Genomic DNA, 22,944 nt, shown 5'->3' with positions numbered 1-22,944 from the left:
GGGAACTTCCTATAGCCAGTGCTCAAATTATCAAATATTTGCCTAAAGCAAGCCTATCTACCAAGATATGTGGAAACTGTATTATATGTAAAGCAAATGCTTTTGTTTTGGAGATTTTGAGCAGGATAAATGATCAAATTTACCAGAGATTGAACTGAGTAGAAGATGCTATATATTCATAATTTCAGCGGTCAAGACTACATATTTCTTTCAAATGACAAGTGATGAACTCATTCATAATATAAAACAGACAAATGAGCTCTGCTCAACATATTTTTATTGATTTCTGTCATCTCTGTAAATTACCACTTTATACAATAGATGCATTACACAAGCAATTAGTTAGCAGAATATAGCCTTACTGCAGCCAAACAGTTTGTTTGCTGAACTGTATCCAGACAAGAACTATTTGCACTATTCAAAAAGAATCTTGTCATGCACCCATTTTTCATCACCAATATTCCCATTCAATAATCATTATTAATAATAACTGATTCCTGTTGGTATCAAACAAGTCTCTTCTGCATCTTGAAAGAGACTGTACTTTTCTCCCTTTTGGGAAGGAATACCGCTAAAAGAGAGCCAGACCTGGCCTGCACTGAAATTTAACAGCACCTGACTCAGCACAGTTGCCAGCAATCATGTCTGTCAGCAAGGGTTAGGTGTGGTTGAGTTTAATTAGCTAACACAATACTGAACATGGTTTACCCTCGTCCACGCTCACTGCTAAATTGTGTTCCAAGCCCATTCAGCTAACGCTATTGCTGACAACTCTGTTCAGACTTGATTAAATTTCATAGGATAGACCAGATAGCAGAGGATAACTTTGTGAATGAGCTGTTGCTCTTTAGTGGAATCTTTACTTTGTAAATACATTTTATACAATCAGAATTAGAAAAGCCATTTACTGTATAATTACTGTCCAATGACTCAGATTACATTTCTGACAAACATGCTTTTTACATGCAGTGTTGTTGTAGCCATGTTGATCCCAGGATAGTAGAGAGACAAACTGGGTGAGGTAATATCTTTTATTGGACCAACTTTTGTTGGTGAGAGAGACACAAGCTTTCCAGCTACACAGAGCTCCTCTCCAGGCCTGGGAAAGGTGCTCAAGAGTGTCACAGCTAAATACAAGATTGAACAGATAGTTTAGCATAAGTAATTAGCACATATTCTAATGGTTCCTTACCTCACCCACTTTCTCTGTCTCTCTGGTCATGCTTTTCTGCGAATATTTAGCAACTGTCTTCTGAATTAAGCTCTTCTGTGTCTGCATCAGCTTCCCAGAACAATGTGTACAGCATCTGTTGGTACAGCAGCTATTGGCCTCTAAAGAGCTGCTATAAAACGTCACTGGATTTTACTTCTTCGATTCTGTGGTTCTGGAGACTAACTTCAGAATGATAGGTTCTGCTGGAGTTATGAATCCTTTTGAAAGCAGTTTGAGAGGTATCTGCAGCAATTAGAGAAGATCATTTAGATCCCACTGAATAAAAGACAGATAAAAAGGGGACATAGGACAGAGGCATTTTGTCCTTGGGAATAGGACTGTTTCTGGCCTTCTCAGGAACACAAACCCTTGTATATCTGTGTCACGGATCTTTCGTTTTCCCTGTTTGAAGTTTACAACAAGATTTGTGCTAAACATGGATATTTCACTTCACAGTGGGTCATGCAAACTTCCTGGGGTCCACAGCCCTCCCTCTACCACTGGTTTAGTTGACATGTAGGTTTAAACTAAGCCAAAATCTCTAAATGTAACTCATATTGAAAAGGTTTGCCTGATTTTGGGGTAGAGGCGGGCCTGGACCAAACCACAAATCCAAATGGCTTATTTTGCAAGTCGGAGAATTCCATTAACATTTTGGCTAGGATTTGGTGAAGGTAAAATTGGAACTATCAGCATATATTCACTGCCTTTAGGTAGAATGGTGTCTTTCTGTGTAGTCCTAGTGAAAGGAAGTGAGTTGAGTCCTGATGAAACTAAATGAACCAATAACAAACATTCACTTGCCTTCCTACAACAAATTGTCCAAGAGGGAATTCTTTTGGATGATCATATGGGCACCTGCTGAAATGTTATTTGTGGAGATTGGTTATTTATGATCATTCTTACAGTCCCCTGCTCCCTTTGTCTCCATGATTCACAGCTAAATATTTCTCCATGATGTTCAGGGAAGGAGATAAATGTGCATTTCTGAATAGCAAGGTTCCTAGTTCCAGGGAATGACAGATTCTTGACAAAATCCTTTATCTAATATGTCTGTGTCACAGTATGTCTGCATTACAGTACTCCTAGTTATGGTTTGTGAAGGCCTTTGGCTTTCATATATGTAGTGTTCATCTCAACAAGAGCTTGTTTCCTGCTAAAAATGTTTAAAGCCTGTGACCTTCATAATTGTCAAGGCGGGTTATGACTTTGCATTGGAAGTCTGGCAATATTTTGACTCAAGCCATTGTTTTCTTCGGAAAATGTTACGTAGGCAACTAAGCAAAAGGGGGGTTTGGACTTCTAAGGAGCCACTTTACTGAACAGATGAAGGATGAGCCATGATTTGCAGAAACCTCACCTTAAACTGCCTAGGGACTTGAACAGCAAAAACAAGGACTCATTGATAATGTGTTACTGGTTAGGAGTCAAGCCATTTCATTTCTGTATGGAACACTATGCTGATGTCAACTAATGTACTTGATTGAAGGTTTCTACTAAAGCTGATTAATCCTTCTCCCTCTCATTTCTCTCTCCTAGACAGTTTCTTACCCCTTTCAGAATATTCCATTGCAAATTTCAGACTACTTCACATTATGCACATTAAATATGGTGTATAGTCTGCCGTGTATTATACCTGTACGCTTTGCATCTTGTGTTGCATATTTCTCTTGCACTATATCCCACTGTTCTAGCCAAATAAATTGAGGCAGTTTTATATTAACTGTTTTTGCAAATAACTGCGTATAAATCTGGATTTCTCACCTGGGTTTCTTTGCAGGGTCTGAAGGTGAAATTCTGCAGCAGACTGGTGATAGCAACTTTCATGGAGAGGAGAGCAAATCTCATTCCAATGCAGTTCCTGGGTCCAGCTCCAAAGGGCAAGTACATGTAAGGATCCATGGTCTCTTTGTTCTCTTTACTGAACCTGGTTCCAGATACAAGCACCTGAGCATTTATATAGAAACTGAGACACAAATTCTTGCCTGCTGTAACTCCATTGACTTCAGCAGAGCTACCCCAGGGGTGACTTCACCTGAAAGGTCTTTTTTCTTTAGAGAGAGAACGTGCTCAGTTTTGGGGTGCAGAAACATGATCTGGTTTTAGAAATAACTTGTATTTGCCACACAAATGGTCTAACAGTTAACCAAGCCCCTTGCCATGTGGAGGAATTTCAGTTCAAGATCAAAGTTCTATGCTTTCTCCCCAGGACTTCATGGGAACTTCATGAAAGCAAAGTCAAGGGTTGCTTCACAGCACCAGGGCCCTTCCTGGCCTCTACAGAGGATGTCCTGAAGAATGGCTGAACTGCCCTGTTGCAGGCAGGAATGAATCTTGGGATGAGTTTGGGTGGGGAAGAGGCTATTTCAAATGGGAACAGTTGGCAACATTTCATGAAAGCCCAGGGGCTAGCTATAAGAACTTGCAGGGCTAAAACCTGGGACTGTGGTCCCCTGATGCCTCCACAGGAGGCTGGGCTCCTGTCGGAAGGCCCCGTAAGGCTGAGCCCAGCAGGAAGTACTGCCCAGCAGATCCTGAGTGGCAGCTCCTTGCAATCCACTGATTGCCTGGCATTGGTACTTAAGCCAGGCATCCATGACCGGGAATTGTCTGAGCAACAGTACAAACTGCCTGGCTGTCTTGCTTCAGACCCCGTGTGTGAGAGATCTCAGACTCCGGCTTTTGGCCTTGCTTGTCTCTTGATGCCTGACTCTTGGTTTACCCTCTGGCCTATCTGGGACACTGCCTGCCTAATGATGCCTGTCTCTTGATTTGCCCTCTGGCCTGTCTTGGACTCTGACCCTCACGTGGGTGTTGTGAGATTTAACTGAATAATTTTTGTGAAGTTTTTTTTAAATCCTCAGGTGGAAAATGCTATAGGGGTGTGATGTATAATTGATGTACTGATAAGGAGTATACACCGCTGGTCTCTACCAGATGGAATGTCAGACCTACTGAAATATGTGCAATCATGACACCCTCTCACTGGCTAATGGAAGATGTAATGCCTAATGCTGCTGAAGCTAATGAGGATTCTTCTTAATCGGAAATTATAAAAGCCAGTGTTTTTTTGGACAAGAAGTTCTGACTTTTGGGCAGACTTTTGATTTCATCTGTTTGGCCATCGAAACTTGACAAAGTACATAGAAGTGTCAAGTGGTGTCAGAAATGAATTTCAACCTCAGGCTGGACAAGAGAGTGAACAGCAAAAACAAAGAAACCGAGCTGACAATCAGCTTCTGTAGGATACAATGAGTTTTTCTGTGGAGGTTCAGTTGATAGTCCGTAAAACATCTGAGTGAGAGTTCTAGGCAAAGCTTCTGCAGAGTAATGAAGTCCCATTAATGATTGTGATTACCAGTTATATTCACCTTTCAGCTGTTAATGATGCTGCATTGCAACAGTACCGCCTCATCATGGCATGGTCTGTCATTGGTCAGGCTACTGTAAAGTGTAAGTGCAGGGCCATAGACATCAGTCAGCTGGATCAGGCAAAATGTTTCTCTATATCTTCTATATGTGACTGTTATAAAGAGGAGTGGCACCTTGGAAACATGAGCATTGAGTTCATAAATGAAAGACCAACAGAACTCAGGTACAGTTGCTCATATTGGGCATATAATCTTGCTCCTGTTGAAGTTAATGGGGATTTTGCAATTGGCTTCGGTGGAAGCAGGAGCAGGTATTCTGATATTCTCTGAAGACTCTCTGCCTGCCTTGTTATGAACAGTAATGAAGGTTAACCATGACAAGGAATTTCTTTGCAAGAGACTGATATTTAAGAATGAATTTAAAGATGTCAGTACTGTATATTACTACTTCCCTATCAATATAGGTTCTGTACCTTTCAGGTCTGAACTCCTCTGGTTCTGGCCAGTATTCTGGGATATGATGCATAAGGAAGGATGGGATCATAACGACAGTGCCCTTGCGAATGGTCACTCCATTTATCTCTACATCTTTCTTGCAGACCCTTTCAATTCGCCCTCCGATAGGAAAGAGCCTGAGGGTTTCACTCAGTGTCATGTCAACATACTCCATCTGCATCAGGGCATCATACGTGAGAGGCGCCTTTAGTGGAAAGCAAAAATGTTGATCAGGCATGTGGGAGTTTACACATCTTGTTTTAATCTGATCAGTGTTAAAACCATCCTGTCCTCCCCAATTTATCTCTTGTCAAAGTACATGTCCTAGGTATATTGGGGGTAAAGCTGGGAGTTCACCTTCATTTTCCTTTCCTCAGTGTAAGTTAACAGGAATCTGTGCCCATTTTCCTTATGCTGAAAGCTTAGATAGAAAGGGACCCCACCTAAACACAAAAGCTGTTTGAAAACAAAGCTTGTAGTTAAAATTGGCAGTTCTGAGCCCCTTGCTGTGGCCAAAATATTGGTGAAAAGTGGCTTCAGTGGAGAGAGGTGGGTACAGGAGCCCAGTGTAAGAGGTTATAAAAACAAGTTGGTACCCATGAAAATGCGATGTTACCATATTGCCCTGTCACTGCTCCATGTCTCTCAGCCAATCCCCCCTCAATATTGTGCAGATGCTTTCTCTTCTTACATTCGCCCCTTCCCTCCTCCTTTGCCTCTGCCCCATAAATACCTTATTGGTGAATAGCAGGATTAAGAAAACAAATGTAAATTGTCCCTTTTAATATGCATTGTTGAATGGTGGGATTTTGAGGAGAGATAAATGACTGAAGTTGGTGGAAGGGGTAGACATAAAGACAAACAGATACAGAGAAGACTTATATGTGGGTTGGTGAAGATTTCTTTTATTGTCTTCTCACTGTCCTTCTGAGCTCCCAAAGGGTTGGTGAATCAACACTTAGAATATTTTTTAATACAACCATTTAATTTCTTTAAAGAACAGTGTTGCTGACTTTGAACTAGAGGAGAGGGATTTCCCATAAAGAGATGCTACATATCACTGAGCATCCAATACTCTTACCTGGTTGGGAAGAACAGAGTCTATCTCCTCCTGCAGCTTCTGCTGTACATCGGGGTGAGTAGCTAGACTGTAAGCCAAGTAGCCAAGAGTGGAGCTGGTGGTCTCATAGCCAGCAAAAATAAAGATAATTGCTTGTGCCAGAATCTCAGCATCAGTCAGGACTGTGAAGAGATTATAAACGGGCAGAAAAGGTGAAGTCCAAATTCACAGTATGTAAACTGTGCTGTTTGGGGAACAGTATATATTGTATTTTATATACATACACACAGATGAGGAAGGTTTCTTTTATTGTCCCATGTGCAGGAGCACAGGGTTGAGGTAGGTGAATTAGATGCTAATAATTGATTTGAGTCCCTGGTATTGAGAGTTGACTTACTTGTTTTGATTGGTGTTTTCTGAATAAGTCAAGTTTGCTGTAGTTCTTCTGCAGGTATTATAATTATAGTTTACTTTAATAAAAAAAATCATGTAACATGTATAATCCTGCCACAATCCCCATGAAAGTTTCTCCTGATTAAAGCAGCAGGGCCTAAAGAAATTACTAACTGTAAATTATGGATGTATGCATCATCCTGTGGCCTGATGAACTTGTTCGGCCGTGAGTCTGGTGTAAGGTCACTGAGCTCACTACAGCCCTGAAACCTGGAGCGTGAGGCAGAGACCTTGGTCTGGAGTTGGTGTAATCATCACATCCTGTAGTGCAGGAAAAGGCTACTGAAGGGGTTAAAATGAGAATGTCTGTGTTTGGATCTCAAGCTCATCCCTCACCCCGAGACTTGACTTCTACAGGGAAAGTAAATGCAGTCCCTGTGTCCCTCTGAAATGAGCCTGCTAGCTAATGAATGGTCAATTGCTGGGCTCCAGAGCCAGCTGTGTCTTCTCCCCTTTAGGCAGAGAAGGGGTGTCAGATGTGAGGCTTTTTGAGGAAGGTGTGAGAAAAGAAAAAAGGGGAGAAATTCTCTCACATCACCTGCCTCCATCCACCCCGGAAAAGAACTGAGAATATTTGTTCATAGTGATAAATACAATGCTGACAAATATTTGGGGGAGGGAGGATGGACAGTTTGTCCCTGGGTATATTGGTACATACCACCCCAATATCTTTTATTGACCAACCCTAATTAATATGCTGTAGAAGATGCCATGGAATGCGCCTTTTTTTTTTTTACTGCAGGAAAGGAGACATGTTTCCTATTTTATACAACACTGTTGTGCAAATGTGCACATGAATGAGTATAAATCTTCTCCCCAACTGCACAGGATGAACAATCCAATTCCCCTCAGTCCAGGAGCCTCCTAAGGCACTCATGATTATAAATAATTTCATGGTTTTACCTTTATTTGGGTGATCCAACCCATTGCTCTCGTGACTGGTGTTTAAATTCTGGGAGTCAATCATCAGCTGCAGGAAATCCACTCGATCCTAGGAAGAGAAGTAACATTCAGAAGACAGCTGATGGCAAAGACGGCAGACTTGGACTCTCATTCTCACAAGAAGCAGTGAGCACAGCGTGGAACCACAACGCTAAACCTCTTTAGTCCGGATTGCTTGGCACCCTTATATGGCTTTACAATTTGGGGGGGGAAATAATCTCAGTAAGTGTATTTCAGAAGTACCACCTCTACCATAGGGTTTAATATTCTCCCTGGGACTGGATTGAGGAAGTCCTGCAGGGTAATAAGAGTGACTCTGTCCTCTTATCTTTGGTGTGAAGACCACGTCTTGTATGGGGACCATGTTGCTGAATATTGAGTATTTGTCGTCCTGCACTGTATCTACTGCTTACTCAGCAGTATCTCTCCCTCTCTCTGCTCCAGCATCCCTAGTCCACTCCACAGGTGATCACATCTTCTGCCAGTTTGCTGTCAAATCAAAAGCATTGCAAGCCTAAATTGCAGTTGCTTTTACCCTGATGTAGCCCGAGGTCACTGCTGCATTCATTCTGTTCTGTGACTCCGCTGGGACTTTAGTTCCAGCAAAATTCTGGATGTGTTGTAATGCTGGCTTCTGGCCATTATTTGACTTTAGTTGCATTTTCAATGGTGTCACGTGAAGAATTTTTCACGTGGGTAACTGAATGGATAATATTCTTTGGTTCCATCATTGAAAAAGTCTTCCTTACCGTGGGGGTGTCTCTCTTGCGCTTTTCCTTTATTTTGGTGACTGACCGTGCAAAGAATTCCAGGGCATCACTTGGGAAAATGTTCACATTCAGCATATTAAGAAGAGGAGTAAGGAATGGAAATACAGCTAGAGCAGAGAGAAATTCATTGTGAGAGTGAGGCAACCTGGGCAAAAAAATCCATTTCCTTAAGATATTAACGGAAAAATATGATCAGAACAATCAATTTGACAATATTTAGACTCTTTTCTGAATGGTTCAAAATCCAGATTTTACTGGTTGGCTGTTCAGATCCAAATGACATTCTTAGCTGAACCAGGCACTGAGCAAGTACATTCTACAGTTCAGTGATTCAAATCCAGCTCCAGACAGTAGCAGTCTAGTGCCCAGTTCACCCCTGGAGCAAATGGGCACCGCTCCCATTTACATAGGCAGATGTGCTGACACGGTATAGTGTGTGTACTACCCAAAGGCAACAGGGAGTTGAGAGGGATAATCAGTTCCTTCCTGAGCTCTGCCTGGGGCAATGCAGCTTCACACTACCCCTTACTAAAGTTGCTGCCTCACTGCTACAAGTTAGCCCTGTGTATGAATACCTGCCCCAAGAGCATTCCAGTCCCTCAGGAAGGACCGGATTAACTCTCCTGTGGGCCCGGGGCTATTCCATTTTTATGGGGCCCCTGTATACAAGTCTTTTTCCTAATTTAAAACAAAATGATCACAATTATGGCATTGAGGCTATTAACGTTATCCTAAACTTGCCTTTTAATTAACATAAAGCTGTTCTGTGGTTACATTTCAGTCTTAAAACATGTAGAATATAGTTAAATTAATTCAAAGTAGCCTGCTTCTTACCTTAGAACAGCTGTTATATTAGTTTCCTTCTGGGAGGGAGTGTGGTGCAGGAGGGGATTCTGACCTGGGGTACAGGGTTGGGGTGCAGGAGGGGGTGTGAGCTTCCCGACCAATGGGAGCTGCAGGGACGGTGCTGGGGGCAGGGTCAGCCTGCGGAGCCAGGGGCCGCAGAGACGTGCCAGCAGCCAGCCACTTCCAGGAGTGGTGTGAGGCCACAGCATGCAGGTAGCCTGCTGAGCCCTGCTGCGCCAGGGCCCCTCTTAGCCCAGGGCCCTGGGCTGCAGTCCCTAAAGCCCCTGTATTAATCCGGCCCTGCTCTCAAGCCATGTGTGTCTGGTGTTTTTTTACCATTGAAAACTGGGGTCGATTATGCTCTCTGAGTGCAGGACATTCCTCCAGCTAGCACTAGCAATATTCCACAGAAATAGCTTCCCACCCCAAGAAATCTTTGGAAAAACCAAACTAATAACAAAGCCTGGCATACTCAAGATGAAAATATTGTTGCCCTTTTTGTCCTGAGCAGCTAGTCAAGCTTTGGGGCTGGAAGTAGAAACTGGTGGTAATCAGGCATTTCTTTGAAGCAGTTTTGTTTATTTACAAAAACTGTACAAAGTCCTATCTCTCTGAATACAGAAGGAACCAAGAACAAAAGGAGCAGTTTCTTTGCTAACAGCCCCCCAACCTCTGTAGCCAACATCAAACTCAAAAGAACAGTCTATCTTTTTCCAGGACCAAATTTGTGCTTACAGGCTCCTGCTTGGCTTTTTCTTGGCTCTTTGCCTCTTCCTCTCTCTGTCCTTGACTGTGACCTCAGTATCTGTGTGTACTCCCACACCTGCTGGTCACAAGACCCAGTTGAACACATTGCCCCATGCAGTGCTAATTTCTGGGCAGACTGTATTAGGCTTTGTTTTAGGTGTGGCCCCTTAAGTGTCTCTTACAATTATCTTAAACGGAGGACACACTCACACTTCAGCTTGAATGAGGCTTTACCTCAACCCATAACAAGGTTTCACCCAGCTCATAACAATATTCTGAAAGCGTTTGAAGTTTGTTTCAGACTGTCTTGAAAGTTCTCAAATCCTTTACCGTCTCATATGCTAGAAACCAGTTCCAAATCTCCACTACACTGTTTCAGAGTAGCAGACGTGTTAGTCTGTATTCGCAAAAAGAAAAGGAGGACTTGTGGCACCTTAGAGACTAACAAATTTATTTGAGCATAAGCTTTCGTGAGCTACAGCTCACTTCATCGGATGTGACCCTTCCTACCTGCTATACAATAAAATGGCCAAATGTTGGTAGTCTTCGTGTCAACACAACTCCACTGACTATAGAAAATCTTCTCTTCTAGAGATTACCATAGCCATTAGGCATAGCATGATTATAATTTGATACAGATTAGATCATCCTAGTGTAATCATAGACTCATAGGACTGGAAGGGAACTTGAGAGGTCATCTAGTCCAGACTACTGTTCTTATGGCAGAACTAAGTAACTTAGTTTCCCTAGACATAGGCTAAGGTATAGAATGGAGCAGTATGTACTGTTGTTGCTCCACTCATCCTTACTGAACATCAGGATCACAAACTTGGATGGAGTTTTCAATGAGCAGGAGTCAACTTACATATCAAAATAAAGAGTGGGGAAAAGACATCAAACTTCACTAGTTTCTTAACCTCCTTCACAAATGGGTCTTGGGGATTGTTCATTGAGTCAATATTCACGCCAAATGAAGTGCTTGTGGTAACATCCATGCTGTAGGCACCAAACACACTAAGAAAAGATGGAAAATAAAATACTGATTGTGGACTTAACGTTTGAAATAGGTGATTGTAACCTTTCACTTGCTTCCCATATGACACCTCCTTAAAGAAAACAAAACCCTCAGGAGGAATTCTCTTTCCTTCTGAAAACAAAGAAAGATATGCAATACCAGTATTGCATCTGTGAGGAAACAGGCAAATTTCCATAAAGCCTCATTCAGAACTAGCATAGCCTAGAATCTCGTAATCTTCCTCGGGGTATGACACAGTTATTAGCTCATGTGTAGATATTCTGGGGGAGTCAGACCTGCTCAAGTGCTGTGATTATCTTGTCAGCTAATGGCTGTGGCCCTTGAAGCCCTAACACTAAGACAGTGTAGTCTCTGTTTACTCCAGTAGTAAAATCTGTGGTTTTGGAACTAAGTATGCTAAGTTCTGTCCCCGATGCTGCATGTATGGTGACAATGAATTTATTACCATTAGTTTTATTTACTATTTGCATGCCATTAGTACAATATATTAGCTGCGCCCCAGACAGACACAATCCCTGCCCCGAAGAGCTCACAATCACACCGTATCAACAGCTGTTGTCTGACAAGTCCCAGCCTTGCAGGACAGAATTACTCACTCTTTAACAGCTATGGGTTCATCCTTTTCCACTTGCTTCTGAACATTTCTCACCAAAACCTTCCCATAATGCATCATGATGGGAAACATCTGAAATATGAATCAGAGTACACAAATAAAAATGTCCTATTTATAGATAATTAGTATAGTAACTTTTCCTCTTGTTTAAAACATGGTTCCTAATAGCCTAGGGGAGAATCATAAACATTCACAAGCATCATGTCTTTTGGCTTTCTGGCATTTTCATTTTAATCATTTTCCTTTTTACATGAGGAGGCGCAAAGAAAACAAGCTGATTTAGTAATCTGATTCTGACAGAAGAGACCAGACCATTGTGACTATCTTTGCTTCAGTGCTGTCTGCACTGACCCAGTGGTTTAGTTTGTGACTGCTCTTCTGGGTTTTACCTCCTTTAGCTTCCCACTGGTGAAGGTTGGAGAGAGCACAGTGCGAATCCTCTTCCACTGCTCATCCTCAGCGATGGAGACAGCCGACTCTAGCAATCCTGTTGGACCAAATCTCTGGGGGGGAAAGGCAAAGCACAGAAAGGATCATATCTAGCTCTCATTGATTGTTTCAACTCAGCAGAGTTTGTCCTGAGTATTTTTTTGTATTCCCAACTTTTGTATTCCTAAGAGGTTCAGCCGCTTTTCAAGTGCAATCAAATAGGTTTCTTTGAGAACCAAAGTACCCTATTCCAACTGAGCTTTTTCTCCCTCCTTCTTGAGTGGAGTGACATGCAGTGGGAAATGAGCTTAATTCTGGATGTACATTCATTCTCCTATACTAAGAGACCCTAAAGCTTTCCAATACTGTGTGTTTCTAACAGTAATTGAGATTGTTTTCATTTAAGACTTTATTATGTCTTAATGAAGAAGGTTAAAGATTGGAAACCTACCCGTCGGTTGGTAAAGGTGGTGTAGCACTCTTTCACCAGCACAGTTTTAATGAGTGTAGAATCCAGGATGGCCAGCACAGGCTGTCTGCCTTCATAAAACCTAGGGAAAAAATAACACATTGCAAAACCCACCAATGTTAATGGAGAATAAGGAATTATATGGAAGCTCCTTCATCAAGTTTTCTATGATGGCCACAAGATCTAGTCTTCATGAGCTTTTTATAGTAAAGTCCATGACTGGATATGAAAAATAGAAATATTTTTATGTAATCTCTTTCATTTATAGTCATCAGGGTGCTACTGGTAACAATAGGTCAAGGATTTGCAGACAGAAATGTGGTTTTTAAATTGATGATGCTCATTTAATTTCATCCCATTCCTCCTAGTTATGCCTTTTTCTAATCCTCTCAACACCTCCACTATCTCCTTGATGTTTACATCCTTCAAATACATGTAGAACATTCCCTACAAGTCCTCAATTTGCCAAGCAGTACATACTCAGTTCCTTAATCTCTCTTCATAAATCAATCCCTTCATTCCCACTGGAGCTAGAATAGACTTTTTCCAGAATTAGATTTGTACTGAAAACATCTTTCCAAAACCAGATAAAAGACACATGTTTTTCTGTGGCACAAGCACCTTGACCTGTGTCATTAGGGAGCATTTCTACAATGTAGAAATAGAAAGTTTTTTACAAAAAACGAATGTACAGCAGGATGTTACCTTGACTCATAACACAGTGTGAAAATTATGAGATTTCTTCAAGTTTCTTTGCAAATCTTAAAGAAAAGATCCAGGCGTACAGGAGACTGAGCACCTCCAACGCCCACTGCAATCCATGGCAGTTTAAGGTGCTGTGAATCATCAGTTGTTAACTCTTCCAATTTTAGGCGTTTGTGTTAAGTTTCTGATGGTGTACCAATTTCTGGCATCAAACTCATGACTTTTGCCCTTCTTCAGAATGCCCACCATTTCCCATTACTTTCAAAGTGTTTGAAGGCTGAGGGTGCCCTTCGTGAAGATGGCTTCCATATCTCTACTTTGCGCGTAGAAGCAAGGCCACCTCTAGTAAAGATGTTTGCTCTCTCACATTGTTTCCAATGGGCCACCCTCAGGAAACATGGGTATCCTTGGGCTCTGTACTGGAAATTGTAAGGAGACGATGGTAAGGAGAGAAGGCAGGAAGATGGCTGGTGCAAGGATATGTGGACTGCTGTAGGGAGAAGAGTAATGCGGGTTGCAGAAGGAGACTAGGGCAGAGGAGGCTGTAGGGAACAGGAGGGAAGATGAGGGAGTGCAGAGAAACAGGAGCGACAGAGTGGAAGACCCACTGCCTATCATGCTGACTGGTATTGTCTCGTTGTTTCCTTGTCCTGTTGTCTTTTGTCTTATTCTTGGATTATAAACTCTGTGGCAAAGACTGTCTTTTTGTTCTGTGTTTGTACAGCTCCTACGACAATAGGGTCCTGGGCCATGACTGGGGATCCTATGTGCTACAATAATACATAATAATAATAATTAATAATAACAATTAATGGGTAGGAGAGTTTGTGGGGAAAAGGAAAGAAAATTGGGGAGGGGTGGGGCATTTAAAGGTATTTTCCCTAGACTCTGAAACTCTTTCAGAGATGTTACAGTGAATAGATATATCCATTACTGAAAACAGCAAGGTGTGTTCCAGGTTTAGAGCCGGAGTTATAATCTTAGTGACAAAAAGTGAAGCAAACATCCAATGCAGAAAAAGACTGGTGGTAATGCAGATGTATTGCACTTCATCAGGTCAGGACAGATGTGACAAGGCAGATCTATCACTCTATCTTAGGTGCTATAGAAATACCCATCAGCTACAGCATTATGGCTGTTTCTCAAAGGAGTATCTGGGGTATATATACCTTCTGTCACAGGTTTTAAACAAGGAGAATAGGACACCTGAGTTATAAACCCTGCTGGATTCTGTTCCTATTAAAGGCAGTGGGAATTTTGTTATTGACATGACTGAAAGCAGGACCTAGTCACCTGGATCGAAATTTCAACACCTTTCATCTTACAGGCCAGGTTAAGCTCTATATAACATGATGTTAAGCTCCCCTCTTCTGGTGGATTTTTTTTCACAATCTGATTTAGATTTTGGATGAACTTTAAAGACCCTGAGCTGATGAATACTGTCTAGTAAAATACTTACCCCCAGATTTTCCCATATTTCTGAAAGCAGTTTTTGTCAAAGTCCACTACACCCTGCAGAAGAAATGTTAAAATGGAATTAGAAGTGGAGGAAGAGTACTCAGGCAGAAATTTCATCAGCTACATGGCAGAAACTGCCTAGGGACTCTTGAGGATCTACACTATGAGCAAAGGCTGCCCTCAGATAGACAGGCACATTGACTTTGATGGTTAAATCATACATGTACCTGTGCGCATAGTTCAGCCTGATGTTCGGTACTGTGATTTCTTTTTTAAACTACAAACATAGCTGGGTTGGCTTGATGGGTCTGTTTGTTGCTTGGTGGGTCTACCTGTCATTCCTGGGATGGCTTGGAGGAAGGGAATATTCTACCGTGTTTGGTTAGGGGCATTCAGACAATCCAAGAGCTGCCCAAGTAGTTTAGTGGTTAATAAATAAACAAATAAACAAAATAAAGTAAACAAATAAAAATTTTCTAGTTATGCAGCTACAGTGTAATGGTCACAAGGGACAGCATGCTGCCCTTTTAAGAAGGAGCCATATACTCCTCCTTTCCCTGTGCCATATAAGGATGAAGCAGGAAGCCTGCTGAGATGGGAAATTGAGGCTAGAGCTGGCAGCTGGGCGGAGAAGATTCCCGAATATGCTGTTCCTGAGGCCTGTGTGATTCCCAATGACCTTGTGAGCAACAAGACCCTCCTAAGACCATCATTGGATATGTGTGCCCGTCTGTCAAACCTGAACTTGAGGAGACTGTAAGTAAACAGTGTACCAAAAAAATGGTGTAAATGTAAATGGTGAGTCTGCAAACCAGCTACATCTGTGTTTGTCTTTTTTGAGTTAGCACCAAGGTCTCGCTGGGTCCTTCACTTGAGCTGTACAGAATAGGTGTCATGGTCTACATTACAGAGACTCTGTGCTGTCTTGGGTCTTCACATGCCAGCAGAGAAGCTTGTACAGGATACATCCATCAGTGCAGTGGAAATGTTTTGGTACTGTAATATGAGGGACGTGTGTTTCTGGAGCCCTCAGTCACTTACTTTGCGATACTCCAAGCTGGTCCCAAAGAAAGGCAGGGGTGTTGGCCCAGGAATACCCAGTTTCTTAAATAAACCATGTGGCCAGATCCCATATCTGTAAAATAATAAGAATCTGAAGGTCACATAACAGTGACAATAGGCTGTTGGATCTCAAAGCAATCCAGGGGCAGTGGAGCTGTTGCACAATAACAGGAACGAAGCTGTGGAAAATTTGGTCCAAAAATTAGTATTTTGTAAATCTGTTTAATAAACACAGCAAGTGATAAGCTTCACTGCTGTAATGGACCATCAACGAGTGAGCCCTGAGGTAAAAGCAATCATCTCATAAAGGAATAATTGTTCCAACAGAATGGGTCCTTCAAGCCATTAGCAAAATGCAAAAGCCTCTCTAGGCTCATTGCCAGCACAGGGAGAGGAGCCAATAAAGGGAGAGAGAAACATAGGGGAAAAAAAACCTTACATATGTTTATTACGGACAAACCAAAGCCGAGCCAGACATTATGTCCTGAGCGGAGCTTTTATAAGGCTGCACTTTAATTTCATGTGTTGTTCTCCTTGTGCTTAGCCCAATGTTACTGCAGTGGTGTGTCGAGGAGCCTAGTCTGATGGGTTTCTGTTTGGATTTTGTTGACAGCTTTGCAGATTTCTCTCCTCTGAAGCACCCTTTTTTTGGTATTGTAAAGTTATTACTCCTACCTCAGGGCTCTCTGCTTCTCTATAAAGATCTGGGCTGTAGCATTTTGAAGCTTGTCTTGGGCTGTGTTGAAAGAGCTTTTCAAAATATTTGTTTCTGGATGGAGGTTACCAACTTCCCATGGAAGAACTTTATCACTGGGTGAATGTTATAGCTCTAATGTTTACCAAGGAAACCTTAGCAGAGGCTTTATTTAGACCAGAACAAAATGGGGAGGGGGGCGGGGGCAGGTTAAAAAGGGTAAGTATATTGAAAGGTTGACTTCTTGCTGATACTGTATTTTATTGTGCATCATACTGACACTGGAAATTGTACAAGATGTTTATCAATATTTATAATTCATTCCATGGATCCCAAAGCAGTTACAGACTCAGCAATAGTCCCCCTACTATCTAGCCCAAATTCTGCCACAGTAAATCCTAGAGGAAGTCCTTGAGGCTCAAACTCATAGCAATTCACAAAAATACTGTTTGCAGATCTCCCTAGATTGGATTATGGCTGGACCATCCCTTTGCCAATATGTCTTTCGAAAAGGTTTGCTAGCCAGAGAGCCCTTTGAGTTCAGAGGATACAGATCCTACAGCAGTGGCTCTCAGCCAGGAGTCCGGCACCCTCTGGGAGGCTGCAAACTGGTTTCAGGGGGTCCGCCAAGCAGGGCCAGTGTTGGACTTGCTGGGGCCCAGGGCAGGAAGCCAAAGCCCCACCATGCAGGGCTGAAGCCTGGGGCCCTGGACCGTGCCACCTGAGGCTGAAGTCAAAGCCTGAGCAACTTAGCTTTGCGGGGCCCCCTGTGGCGTGGACCCTGGGCAATAGCCTTGCTTGCTACCCCCTACCACCGGCTCTGGCTTTTATATGCAGAAAAACGTTGTTGTGGCACAGCTTGGCCGTGGGGTTTTTATAACATGTCCGGGGGGGCCTCAGAAAGAAGCAGGTTGAGAACCCCTGTCCTACAGGACTGACATGCAGGTTGCATTTCAGGAGACCATTGGAATTAAGGCATTGACAATTCTCAAGATCTTGGAGGAAACAGCACAAGAAGAGAAGCTTTAGTTCAATAGAACTTTACTTACAGTATCAGGAGAGCGAGGAGGGTGATCAGAAGAGCCCAGGTCTCAATGGAGAAATGTGGAAGGAAGCTCATCCTCGCTCTGTACTCCTCTCGCTGACCAGTCTAACTTTGTTTTTCTCTTCTCTGCCCTGGATTAGGTTAGCGCCCTAGGAAAAATGAGAGAGTTTCACGACTTTGTCTGCTACTCATATGACGCAGTGGCCTCTAAATGAGCCTTGGGTTCTGCCTTTATTTCATGTGAAAGGGGAGGAGGAGTAAATGCCAGAGCTAGTGGAAAGAGGCCAATCCGGAAAGGTTATGTTATCTTATGATGTAAGAGCACCTGAAACTAACCTCAAAGGTCTTAAATTTCTTCATAACAAATTGTTCAATCCATAATTAGTCAGGAATTCCTAACCCATGTGAGGGAAGTTCCTTTATCATGGTGACAATCTCATAGACTTTAAAGCCAGATCATCGAGCCTGACCTCCTGCATAACACAGGCCCAAGAACCTCATCCAATAATTGCTACATCAAATGCATAACTTCAGTTTGAGCTACAGCATCTCTTTTTAGATTACAATCAAATCATTTTAAAAATTCAAGAATAATTATGTTGATTTAGTATCCAAATGCCTCTGGTCTCCTTAAGGGAAATAAATATAAATACAGTTACAATTTAAAAAAATAAACCCTGTTCCCATTAAAATATTTCTAAAATCCGGAGTCAGAGCTGGCTTGAGCAGGAGTTAGAGTTGCAGTAACCATACAATCACATCTCCTGTGATCCCATCAGTTTAGTCAGAATTTAAAACTTTCATTTAAAAAAAAACATTGCTAGCCCTACTGAAGAAAACCTGTCTCATGTGAACCAATGCAGGAATGTCCTCCTGAGTCTGCAGGCAGAGAGACTGAAACAATGGGCATGATTCTCCACTCTCTTACACCAAGCTAACATCGGTGACATTGCTCAGGATTTAGACCAGTGTGACAATGTGAATTTCCCATTCATGAATGTGGGGGTATTCACAGTTTATACGTCATCACTGTTGACTGTTGCACTGAGTAGAATTTGGGCTTGTGAGCAAGACTTGAGGAGAGCCATCCAGAAAGCACCATGAATGGCAGCATCTGATCTTATTTCAGGAGGATCCGTATTGCTTTCCACCTTCCCCTGGCTTTTGCTGAGAGCTTTGGATACAAATCAGTCCAGATTAATGTCTATTAACAACAACTGTCTTAAAATTATTACATGTGTTATGTAGACAAGTTAATGACAGGATTAGGTAAGCATGTGGCAAATTAGTATCCTATTCTCCTTAATGCAGGGAGATTGGACTCTGTGATCCAAAAGGCATTTTCCAGTTATCCACTATTATCTAGGATTCGACAATAACAGTGATTGGCCATCTCCAGGATCAGGGAGTTAGTTGCCAAGGTTGTGCATGCCACCTTCTGAGCTGTGCAGGAGACAGCTCAGACCCAGTTCAGGATATGGAGTGGAGACTTGACTTTTTTTACTGGCTTTCCACAGCAGCCAGTTCTTTACAAAGCAATCCGAGACGAGCATAATCCTATTTGTTGTGTTTTTAAAGGTCAATCACGTGAGTCCTCAAGTGAGGACAGAGTCCCTTTAGCTTTTATTGATACAGTAAATACCATATCCTGTCAACAAACTGGTGTAATCATAAGGGCATGCAAAGTTCATTAACTAAGAGACACTTTCTTCTATCTTATGCAAACAAAGAAGAAGGCCCTAAACTGGGCTGTCAGCTTTTCTCATTTCCAAACCTAGATCTCCTGTAGAAATTGCTATGGGAGGAGCTCTGGGGGAAGGTAAATCCCTTGCAAATCCTCTAGCAGGGGATCCTCTGGGTTCCACAGGAGCCCAGGGTCTTCTGTAATGAGGCTATGAGCCTCAGTGCCTCTTCAGGGACCACTAATAGCGCTCCTCAAGTCCCACATAGTGTGATTAGCTTATTTAGCTGGCTAAATAATAAAGCAGAGATCTCCATTGGCAACAAACTCAATAATATAAATACCTTGTGTTCATTTTAACAATTTCAATTCTGCCCATAAAGAAAAGGGAAGAAGCAACCATCTTATAATGTCATAGTGGTTTTATTATGTAGTATCTGCATGGGATATATGGGAGAGGTTGTACATGCCGGGGTATGTAATTTCCTTGCAGATTTAAAAAAGCATATGATCTTTCGGAAATGTCTATTATGTGTGAGTAGATTCCAAGTGATTTGGCATCCTGATAATTCTCCAAACCGATTTATTAATGACAGCAGGGGAAGACCGAAGAAGAATTCCCAAGTAACACAAAAAATCATCTGCATGCAAACTGCTCTTTTGCTCTTTGTATACCTTTTGTTTATTTGTAGGCTTGCAAAGCTGGACTACTTTCTTAGACTTATTACTAGGTGCTCAACAGATAAAAGGGAGAGGGGACAACCTTGCTGCATTCCTCCTTCCAGCTGAAATATATGTAAAAGAATTCCATTTGTCAGCGCCTTTGCAAAAGGGGTATTGTAAAGGACTTCAAGACAGTTAAGAAAAATTGGACCAAAAATTAGTTGTGCAATTAACAAGAGACACTCCACCCTGTCAAATGCAGCCCTAGGGATAAAATTATTGATGGACTACCTAGTAACTGGGCTTGGTGAATTAAGTGAAATATTTTTCTTTTGCTATCAGCAGCAATTCTGCCTTTCACAAAACCAACTTCACTTTTGTAAATAATTAAAGGGATTGCATCATTTACTATAGGTGCTGGAACTAGGGATGCTGGGCGTGCTGCCACACCCCTTGGCTTTAAGTGGTTTCCATTATACACAGTTTGATTCAATGACTCTCAGAACCCCCACTATACACATTGTTCCAGCACCCCTGTCATTTAGGCAGGCTGCTAGAAGTTTGGTGAATATTTTCTATTCTGTATTTTACAGAGACATAGGAAGGAAATCTTACCAGTTATGACCAACACTACCTTTCTCCAAAGTTAATAAGAGCCGTTCTTGTATCATGAGAAACTTCCCTTTTGAAAAGTTTCAGCAAAGACTTTAAGTAGGATGGGAGATATCTGTGCAGAAAACCTCTTCTAGAAGCTTGCCCGGATAACCAGCTACCAGTGGTAGATTACCAAGGTTTGGATCCTGTATTATTTTTTCACTCTCTTGTACTTATATAGGATTTCCCACTAACAATACTAATATGATAAAACAGTGTTTTTAAAACACCTTTAGAAACCAATCAAATTGAATTTGGTCAGCTTAATTCTCAGAGCAAATAAGGCTTAATAAAGTTTTTTTTAAAACTACTCGTGTAGATTATAGTTCAAGAGTGACATTCCCATTCTGAATTAGGCTGGGGTTTAAGAAAGCATCCATGATGAGGAATTACAATTAAGCACTTGCTTTAGCACTCATCCTGAATAGAAATGGACTTGAGAGTCAAGGAAGGATTGTCTGTAGTTAGAGCACTAGTTTAGGGCTTGGGATACCCAGATTCAATTTCAGTTTCTTCGCTTTGCCACTGCTGTGTGACCTTGGGCACGTCACTTTGCCTCTCTAGGCCTCAGTTCCCCATCTGTAAAATGGGGATAATAGCAGTGCCCCACTTCACAGGATGTTGTGCAGATAAATACATTGAAAGATTATGAGGCACAGAGATACTACAGTGATGGGGCCATATAAGTACCTAAAATAGAATTACCTTGCATGTGCTTAAGTGCTTTCCTGAATAAGGGCCAGAATTATGAGATGTTATTAACACCTTGTTCCACTTTCAACTTTTTATCTTTTTGAGTTATTTGGGAGGGTTTTAAAGAGGAAGTAAAACAGAGATGTGCCCTTAAATTAACTCGCATGCTATATTGCATTTGGAAAACAAATAATCTGACATAGAAAGGGCTTGGCCACAGCAATGCAAGATCTGATGCAAAACAACGGTCCAGACATGTCAGCTGTATGCTATGAGCATCAATAGGAAAGAACAACATCCTAATAGCAGTAAAGCCGATATAAAGTTGATGTGAGGAATCACAGCCCTCAAACCTGTGCCTATAGGTTCCTAGCTAGTGCACAGATCACCTGAGCCACTGGAGAAGGGGGCTAATGAAACTCTAGCTCCACAAACTTCCTGGTTGGGGGAGTTCTCCAGCCCCAACAGTTGGCTGGGATGCACTATTTAAACCAGAAAGAGGCACAGGAAGTTGTCTGAGCAACTAGGTGAATCCTGGCTGGGTACTGTTATTGACCCTGCCTACTTACCTGACTACTGCCCTCCTTATCCCAGACCCCTGTCTGTTCCCGGTTCTTGCTTTTCTGCCTCACTCCAGGTCCCTGCCTTTATGCCCCTTCCCCTGATGCTGACTGCAGCTCCAACGTTTTTTGGCTTAGCACCTGCCTCTGACCCTGCCTCTGACCGCCCCAGTCTCTACGGTTAATGTTGTGAATTAACATGGACTTCTTGGTATGCAGAAGATAAACAAATGGGATGCTGCAGCCCAGACAGTAGAGTCTCTGGATTGAAAAGGAATAAACTCACATAAATAGGGTAACTAGCTGGCTAGTAGATTGGATAGAGTGATCACATACCATATCACATACCACATACCTAGACAGTTTTTTGGTAGCTGAATAAATGCCAAAAGCGATGATGGTTAACAAAGAACTTTAGAAAATTCTGGTATATGCAGGGAGCAGCCTGCATTGGCAAAGCAGTTTTATGTAGCTAAGCCACTGTGGATGTAATTTTCTTCTAGAAGATGTATTAATGTTATCTTGTTACATATATATGACTCCATGTGCTAGTGCTGGCAGGTCATAGCTGGCCCTTGCTGGAGAATTATCCATATTTTTCATTCTTGAAACAATGAACAGCATATAGTGTCTACACAGCAGTCGAATGCAGTTTACCTACTCCACTTTTAATTCACATGTAGTTAATTTGGATTAACTTTCCTGAGTGTTCTCATGTAGACAAGCCTAGCGTGTTACCATATTATAGAGTGAGCATCATTACAACACCTATGACATGTTGTTTCTAGTGATTTTTATTAACACAAGAAACATTTCTTGCCCAAAAGAGGAACTTAGTAAGTTATATTTTGTGTGTTTGCTGTGAATATTCTACCTCGTCCTACGCCAACCAAAACAAGTTCTGTGGAAAGGGCATATCAATTATGTGCCCAAAAGGCTAGGTTTTTGTTATCACATTTATCTGAATCACTTGACTAAGTGGCTTACAAGATAGAAAGAAAATAGATTTAATAATTTTATTAAGATGATGTTAAAATTAAAAAAATGGTACAGAGTTTAAGCGTAGAAGTTTCTGGTTATCAGGGAATAAGGTACAGATTATCAAGGGGTGCAAAATTCGGTTTAGGATCAGATGGCATAAGGAATACATAATCTGCAATATCCCCGATTGGGGGTAAAAGGTTAGCATGTCAAAGTACAGACATTGAGATATGAGGGTATGTTCTTCATATAATGGCTACGTTCAGGTGTGGAGTATTATGAGAGGATACGATGATGAGGATGG

General features: G+C 41.9%; 1 protein-coding gene across 3 annotated transcripts; it reads right to left on the bottom strand.

Moving 5' to 3' along the window:
• Window positions 1-293: 293 nt before the first annotated feature.
• On the bottom strand, window positions 294-17,596 carry LOC140918163 (cytochrome P450 3A9-like). Of its 3 annotated transcripts, none has more exons than XM_073361942.1 (13): window positions 17,413-17,596; window positions 15,649-15,742; window positions 14,609-14,661; window positions 12,427-12,526; window positions 11,936-12,049; window positions 11,530-11,618; window positions 10,763-10,911; window positions 8,284-8,411; window positions 7,496-7,583; window positions 6,161-6,321; window positions 5,058-5,284; window positions 2,978-3,179; window positions 294-1,456 (listed from the first exon to the last, which is right to left on the bottom strand). In XM_073361942.1, the coding sequence occupies exons 1-13, from the start codon at window positions 17,481-17,483 to the stop codon at window positions 1,364-1,366; spliced, it is 1,569 nt and encodes a 522-aa protein (XP_073218043.1). In that variant the 5' UTR covers window positions 17,484-17,596; the 3' UTR covers window positions 294-1,363. The 3 variants fall into 3 exon arrangements, with proteins under 3 accessions (XP_073218043.1, XP_073218044.1, XP_073218045.1); XM_073361943.1 differs by having other exon boundaries at window positions 2,978-3,140; XM_073361944.1 differs by lacking the exons at window positions 294-1,456; window positions 2,978-3,179 and adding an exon at window positions 4,703-4,929.
• Between the last annotated feature and the right edge of the window lie 5,348 nt (window positions 17,597-22,944).

Source organism: Lepidochelys kempii, chromosome 10, assembly GCF_965140265.1.
Source record: "Lepidochelys kempii isolate rLepKem1 chromosome 10, rLepKem1.hap2, whole genome shotgun sequence".
NCBI lineage: Eukaryota > Metazoa > Chordata > Testudines > Cheloniidae > Lepidochelys > Lepidochelys kempii.
The sequence above is the reverse complement of the archived record's forward strand: the minus strand, read 5'-3'. Positions and strand labels throughout refer to the sequence as shown.

Bases quoted from the DNA above. Each gene is read 5' to 3' on its own strand.
- LOC140918163 (XM_073361942.1), bottom strand. From the start codon at position 17,483: ATGAGCTTCCTTCCACATTTCTCCATTGAGACCTGGGCTCTTCTGATC. The intron at 6,322-7,495 runs GTAAAACCATGA...ATCTCTTCACAG, and splicing joins GTTGGATCACCCAAATAAAG to TCCTGACTGATGCTGAGATT. The intron at 1,457-2,977 runs GTGAGAAATCCA...TAATTGCTGCAG, and splicing joins GACCCTGCAAAGAAACCCAG to ATACCTCTCAAACTGCTTTC.